The sequence below is a fragment of the Limulus polyphemus genome, unplaced genomic scaffold, assembly GCF_000517525.1.
Source record: "Limulus polyphemus unplaced genomic scaffold, Limulus_polyphemus-2.1.2 Scaffold572, whole genome shotgun sequence".
NCBI classification, from domain to species: domain Eukaryota; kingdom Metazoa; phylum Arthropoda; class Merostomata; order Xiphosura; family Limulidae; genus Limulus; species Limulus polyphemus.
In genome coordinates this window covers 10151-18185 of record NW_013666182.1, presented here as the reverse complement: position 1 = coordinate 18185, position 8035 = coordinate 10151, and the positions used below count along the sequence as shown (strand labels likewise).

At 32.4% G+C, this 8035-nt stretch overlaps 1 protein-coding gene across 1 annotated transcript; it reads right to left on the bottom strand.

The window, feature by feature from the left end:
- Positions 1-4803: 4803 nt before the first annotated feature.
- On the bottom strand, positions 4804-7281 carry LOC106459184. The gene is made up of 2 exons (XM_013918787.2): positions 7172-7281; positions 4804-5795 (listed from the first exon to the last, which is right to left on the bottom strand). The coding sequence occupies exon 2, from the start codon at positions 5789-5791 to the stop codon at positions 5126-5128; it is 666 nt and encodes a 221-aa protein (XP_013774241.1). The 5' UTR covers positions 5792-5795; positions 7172-7281; the 3' UTR covers positions 4804-5125.
- Between the last annotated feature and the right edge of the window lie 754 nt (positions 7282-8035).

Here is an 8035-nt window from a genome sequence, read left to right as displayed (position 1 = left end):
AAAAAAAAAAAAAAAGAAGGAAAGAGAGAAAGGAAAAACAAAACATACGACTGTTAAATTGCAGTTTATCATTACAAGAGTATCATTTGGAGATAATCCATGTCAAAGGGGTTGATAATATTTGTGCTGATTCACTTTCACGTGCTATGTAATTTTATGATCATAAGGTTATTTGTATTGATTGTGTTATGTACCGTCATGTCTATTGAAGTTTTGTAATCCTTTGGATAAGGTATTATATTTAATGTATTGCTGTCAATGTTTATATATATATAATATCTTAGTTAAAAATTCTCTAACACCAATTTTTAATTCTCTAAGGAGGGAGTTGTGACGGATCTATTATTATATACTTATTTTAATATCTATGTTTGCTTGAATTAAATTGCTTATATTTACAAGTGTATATAACTTATACAGTTAAATATGTATTGCGAAACTCCCGCCTATTCTCTAAAATTGTAGAAGATTGTCGAGTGTAAGAATCAACAATATATGTATGTACGTAAACGCCAGTGTAGCTTTGTATTGTTATGTAATCTGGATTTTCTAGAAACTCTCCATACGCCTATAAATATAACCAACGCAACGCGCCAAAAAAGGAGTATATATTATTAGTTCGCTATAAATTTCGGAAGCTATAACTGTGATGGTCATAACGCTTATCAATAGCAAAACTTCAGACATTTGACCAGGAGCATTTACAAAGTTTGAACATTAAAAATCATTTAACTTCAGTGTATTTTCATCGGACATTAGTACTTTTACTAAAACATTACCTAACGTCACCGGTATGAAAAATATCGGCGTGTGATCAGCGAGAACTACAAGGCTAGCTAGCTATCTATGAAGTGAATTGTACCTACATCAACTCGAAATTAATTAGCTCATCGTGAACCCTCGATAAGACACCAAGGAAGTTCCTGACTAGAAAGAAGACTTTATACTGCTTGTAAGTTTGTAAAACTTTTGTATATAAATTATTGGTTGTATTAACTATTTGTAATAATTGTTATTGTAAATTGTATTGTTGTTTGTATATTAAAACATATTTGTATTAAAAAAAGAAAACTGTGTGTATCAATCTTGCTGGCAAGTGTCATAAACTGACTATATATCAGCTTTTACTTAACTGCTAAATCCAAAGTACAATTTAACTACGAAATTTAAAGTATCAGTTAACTCAGTTTCAGACCTTTCGAAATTGTAATACGTAACTCATATTACTTCATTTATGTATTATATCATTCTCTTGGAACACTGAGAAGCCCAGATAAACCTAGTTTCGAATAAAAGCCGTTTAGTTCTTTTGTTCTTCTCCCTAACCAAACAAATAATTTCATAGAAAATACTGAAGTGTTTGTCCCAACTTCGTAAACAATTAGATTACGCAATACAAATTAAAGTCTTTTATATCTTTAGGAGAAGGGTCTGGTTAGGTCTAGTCTACAAGTTATCTTGATGTTCAGCGGTATAGACGGTCCAAGGTTTGTGACACGATGCCCTTCAGATATAGTACATTGTAGGAGTGACATTCATTACGGTCAGGCGGCTCAAATCCCAGACAAAATCTTTGTAGCAAATGGTGCTGTTGACTGGTTGTCTTCTCTATGGTCAGTAGTTCAAAACGAGTAACTGTTATATCTAAACCATAGAGGTCCGAGATCCGGTAGTTTAGTTCATGCAGATTCAAAATACAGATACTGAAGACAAGCGTCTTCAAGTCGAAGAATTCGAAATTGTTTGTTTAGTAAAGAATACAAGTTAGGCGTACCGATTAAGTACTGAGTAGATGAATTATCTAAGTACTTTTGAATTTGGAGAAAACAATTGAAATATTGAACGGAAGAGGTCGTTTTACCAAAATGTTAACAGCATCAAAAAGTTGCCCCCCAGTAGCACAGCGGTATGTCTGCGGACTCACAACGCTAGAAACCGGATTTCGATACCCTTGATGGGTAGAGCACAGATAGCCCATTGTGTAATCTGTGCTTAATTACAAACAAAACATCAAAAAGCTAGGCTAGAACTCATTATTTACCAAGAATGTAATGTGAATCTGCCCCAAAACTATGACAAAATTATTTAATTAGAAATAGTATACACACACACATATATATATATGCTCGAATCCAGTCCTATGTATTAGTTTATCATTTATTTTTTTGGGGTGAATTTCCAATAGTTTCTTAAGAGCTATTGAACAACGATCGTGTACCTCGCGTAATTCATTTATGTATTTCTAAAATGTAGGGCCGGGCGTGGCCCAGTTGTTAGCGTGCTCAGACTATGAATCTGAAGGCTCGTGGTACGTTGCCACGAAACGCGTTTCGCACTTCGGCGGCGGTGTGTCATTATAAGGGTGATCCATAAATCCTGTTATACAATTCAGTCTCACAATAGTAGCCCAAAGTAAGGCTACTTTCTCTCTCTCTCTTGTGTTAACTCAAAATAAGGGACGGATATGCGCAGAGAGTTCTTTGTGTAGCATTTCGCGAAAATTCTGAAACGAAGTAAAATACATCATTATTTTAAAACATCTAATATCCGTGTTTCAGGAGCTTAGTTTTTTCTGATATGATTTTTGTTCGTTTGTAGTTAAGCACAAAGTTACAAAATTGGCTATCTGTGCTCTGTTCACCACAGGTATCGAAACTCGGTTTCTAGCGGTATAAGTTCGCAGACATACCGCTGTGCCACTGGGGGCATATGATATAATGTTTTTATTATGTACAACTTGAACATTTTTTTATAAATGATGTCACCTACTAAAATAGTTTGTTTCTTAAGCATAAAGCTACACAATAGGCTATCTGAGTTCTGCCAACGTAGATATCGAAACCTGAATTTTAGCGTTGTAAAACCGCATGTTTACCGCTGAGCCAATGGGTAGCATCTTTTAAAATACATTTAAAATATACAACGTATCATACTAACTTTTCAAAATACGCATGGGTGTTAAATATTAATAATGTATTTTCAAAATAAGTCATTTTAACTCGCAGCGTTAAGTATTTGATATACTTTACAAGGTCCTATTTTGAAAGACAACATAATATTATCATATACATGTTTCTATATATATATATACTAAGTATTTATGTCAGGTCAAGAAAAGAAAGTTAAGCTATACATATATATATAGCACATTCTTCATTCACCATTTGCAGTAAACAGGGTTGTTATCTCGGAGTTAATCCAATGGAAACGAGTGTTAGCATAGATGTTGCAAATGCTCACTATATATTGTTAACAGTCTGTCTTATAATATACTTTTGGACAGTCATGCATTCTTGAATCAACCGAAAAAAAAAACTATTTGACAAGATTTCTAGCTACATACTCTATATCTGTGCAACTGTTACAAGGGAATGGAATATTTCCAGAATGCAAAGTATGATGGATGTTTTTTATGTAAACAAATAAACAAAAAACTATTGGGTTCTTACCTAGAAAACAATGACTAGAAAATACTTTTATAACTGCTAAATCTGAATAACTATGGTCAATTTTATCATTAAAATTGTGTAGGATTAACATTATCAAACTATAATTGTAAGCCCTATAGACTTGAAATTGGGCAAACTGTACATTCTATAAATCCGCCACATTTCCAATGGATCATGAACGTCATAAAAATAACATGAATGAAAATTAGCCTATTATAAAAAGGCTGACTTTAATCGCCAGGTGATTTTACAAATTTAAAAAAAAACAAAGTTCTTAACTTCATGAAAAAGATCGTTACTCGGGATTTGTGTACTGTTGCATTAGGTTTTAAGGATGACGAATTACAGTTTTTATTACACAGTTATTGCAATTTGAACCTAATAATCTATGAAAATAATAATAAAATAACAGGTAGATTTTACGCATGCGATGTTTCATTTCAGAGTATTTTATTTTCAATACCTCTCATTGATTAAATAGAAATATGCATTATATACAGTCCATTTTCAAAATTGTCTTTTTTGGTACAGTTTAAAATTACGTCGATTTTAAAGGCTTTTTGAGGATCTCCTGATAAAAACCATTACATTATTAAGTGTTAAATTATTTGTAACACTTTTGTGAACATAAAATTTTATTTGATAAGTGGAAGTAAAAATTATGTTTATATAATTAATGTTCACAACTTTACGGTCCTCTAACAAGAGTTGCGCTCGTTTTAAATTAGCAAAATGCAAATACTCCAAAATAAAAACTTATTATTTTCAGTGTGATTAGAATATCAACATTTGTGTTTAATTACTACAACTGTTTTTACACAAACAAATTTGCTCGATACTTATATCATAATCTAACTATACAAATAGGCAACGTTTAACTTCCAACATTATGTTTGTAGTTATGCACGAAGTTACACAATGGGTTGCCAGTGCTCTGCCCACCACGGGCATCAAAACCCGGTTTCTAGAATTGTGGGTCTCCAGACATATCGCCGTGCCATTGGGGGGCCTCACATTATAAACATTTGCAATTGTATTACCTATTGGTATACAAAATAATATGATTAGTGAAACACAGTTGTGATTAACGACAAATACATGAAACACTTCTTTGTTATTTATTACGACAATTCAGATAAGTAACAGTTAAACTAAAAGAAAAAAAAAAGACTTATAGTTTTCATATTGTAACGAATTCATTATATATTTATTTTAGCATCGACGTTGTTTAGATTAAGTTTGTATTTAAAAACATGCATAGCTTGTAGTGTTAGATATGTATTGCGAAACTCCCGCCTATTCTCCAAACTTGTAGAAGATTCTCGAGAGTAAGAATCAACAGTATATCTAAATACGTAAACGTTTAAATACAGCTCAGTATTGTTATGTAATATAAAACAAAACTGAAACTAGGCAAACATCATAATATTTTTTAAATATGTAACTTACACATCTTTTGTAGTTAAATAACGTAATAAAGTAGGGCATTAAACATTAATACGAAAATAAACTGTCAAACATATGTTTCCTAATTCTTTACAATTTTTCTAAACCTTCACTTTCTATTTTTCGGTCCAGTCGGATCTTCACGGTCCACGTGATATATGTTTCAACGCTGATAGATCATACTTTGTAGAATATATAGATATAGTTGTAATGTTCAAAGGAAAAAAATGTTAATTTCTTGAAAACGTTTTGTGGAAAGGATATTCATATTGGGTGTAGTCGATATCTAACAGTTTCTGATATCCAGGGAGGGCAGGGCACCATGTTTTGTGTCTTGATAGCCAATCCAAAGCTTGGCATTCTTTACTACAATACTTGGCAACTTTACATCCTTTGCATGATTTTAATTCATTTTGACCTGTACAGGCCCAACATTGAGAAGTCTTCCGCTGAGGATCGAAGTCGGATATTTTAATTAGGGTTGAAAAACTACCTTTGATGACCATAACAAAATCTAGGTGTTCGACGCGAATACCATAAGATAAATCGAGAAATGTGTGACTCTCCGCATAACGGATACACAGGACACGACCAACTTTCAAATCGTTGAAATCAAAACTTCCACTTTCTGGGTGAAATGCCACGTGAATGTTTCCTCTTTCGACTCTGTCTTTGCAATAGGCTCGAGGGCGAATGAAGAATTCTAGATGAGTTATCTCGCCTAGGAAGCACCAGTGAATCTTTGGATAGACTGACATTAGAAGTGGGTTGATTACAAAGTAATCTTCATCCACCTCTTCATCATGAGGTAGACCGATGAAAGACGGGAAGAAGCGCTTGTTTCGCAAAGGACTAGGATGTGGATAATACTTCAAAAAAAGTCCTTTGGCTGCCATGTTACTGTTAATAAATGGTTGGAATATTTAATTAACATAATTATGTTTTATCAAGTTCGAAGACTCATTACAAACTAAAACATAACATCCTGCCGATAATATTTTTCACTCTAATTGCTCTATACTGCGAATCTGCAGTTTAAACTGTTAATCATTTCAATGTCTTGATTACCTCTAAGATAATTTGTTTATTTTAATGCAAAGCTAGACAATGAGCTAGCTAAGCTATGTCTGTCACAGGGATCGAACCCCGAATGTTAGCGTTAGAAGCAATGTACCCTATCACTTTACCACTGTGAAGAGTCAATTTCCATATAGTGATTTTTAACTTACCCACAAACTTCGATGTCCAAATTATACCTAAGTTAAAGTATCAGAAAACACATAAAAGAAAGAATAAATAAAGTAAAAAAGATTGAGGAGATAGAAGTTATTACAATATTTCAGCAAAGCAACATTCATCAGGGTAGTTACTTCAGTAATTTTCGTATTTTCATATTACCATGACGCACTCGCAATTTTTGAAAGTCTACATGCAAGTATACCGTCAGCTCGGTATTGTTTAGAAACCAAATATTATACTAAACGTTCTGTTATATTTCCTCAGATAAGATATTTCTTCTCTAAAGTGTTATCAATAATACATAGTATGTTTGTTTGTTTTGTTGATAGGCAAAAAAAACTACACAAAGGAGCTATCTGTGTTTTGTCCACCGCGGGAATCGAAACTCGTCTTTTAGCAGTTCACAGACAACAGTTTTTCAGAATATCGCGCAAAGCTACACAAGGGATATTTACGTATAACTGTTTCTAATTTTGAACTGATAAACTAGAGGGAAGGTGCCTAGTCACAGAACACACACCCAATTCTTATCTGATCGAATAGTGTGATTTGATCGTTACTGTGATGGCGCTGTTGTGGCCCCAAAAAATGTTTTGGTGACAAGCTGTGAACCATTAATTTTGCGGATTCACAGTCTGGGCACGCTTATCATTACGCCACGTCCAGCTCCATTATCAATTATAATACAGTTAATTTGAAGAATAAAGAATACGTAGTCACTTAAGAGTTCAAAACTGTTAAACAAATATTTAATGAGTTTTCTTGTTCATTATTTCAAATTATGCGAAAAAGCTTAGCTCGATTTGGGGAGCACAACTGGAAACTCCGACAAATAATTGGACTTAAATGTTCATATTAATTTCAGTGATGGAAGTGGCGGTATTTTACTGGAAACCTCATATAATTCAGCGAATACCTAAATTAATTATAAAACGACATATACTGCAAAAAAGTTCCCAATTTTGGATTTCCTGAGAAATTCTTATTGTAATTCAATTTCTAAAATAAGAATACAACAATAATAAGCTCAAACATACCTACTGCGTTCGTACTGCACACCAGAAAATAACTATCTTAAATTTCGGCTGATATCTATAACACTACACAGCCAAATACCAGTTAACACGAAACTCATTTGACAATAGAAATAAAATAAACAGGAAAGTTATCACATATGATAGTATTCATACGCAGAGACAGTGAATGAAATGAACTCAAATATATCTTTTATTTTTGGAACAAGAAGCAGCAGTAATAACTTCACAAATCTTGTAAAAAAGCAAATACATATGCGTGCTATATAGAAGTGATTAACTTATCAAGTGTCCACTAATATATAAATGTTGAAGAATTAATTACAGACGCGTAATAACAGACTTTTATTCAGTGTGTGTTAAAGTCAATACGTGTATAATCAAAATCGAAACCAAAACCTTCAAATTTCTCATATTCATTCCTATAATAGTGCTATTTATCCATTAAATAATTATAAATGTCTAAATGCTGTTCCACTTCAAAAATAATACAGAATAAATTATCATTCCGTTTACTTTACAATAAATTATGCTTTATGTATCAATAAATTTTATACGAACCAGAGCTATCTGGAAACATTTTACAGTGTGTACATTGCCAAGACGTAATCATATTAACATTTCCATAAAGATATACATACAACCATATTTGAGAGGGAAATTATTATGTAAATACTAGCTGTGTACCCGTCCTTCGTACGGGTTGTGTGTATAAATAATACATTAATTTAACAATTAACAAACAAATTACTTGTACATTATTTACATTACATTTTACATTTTTTATTGTACATTATTATAACAATTAAATATAAGTTAACAAAAGATACTGAGGAAAAACGGAAGATTTCAAATTGTGATGAGTTG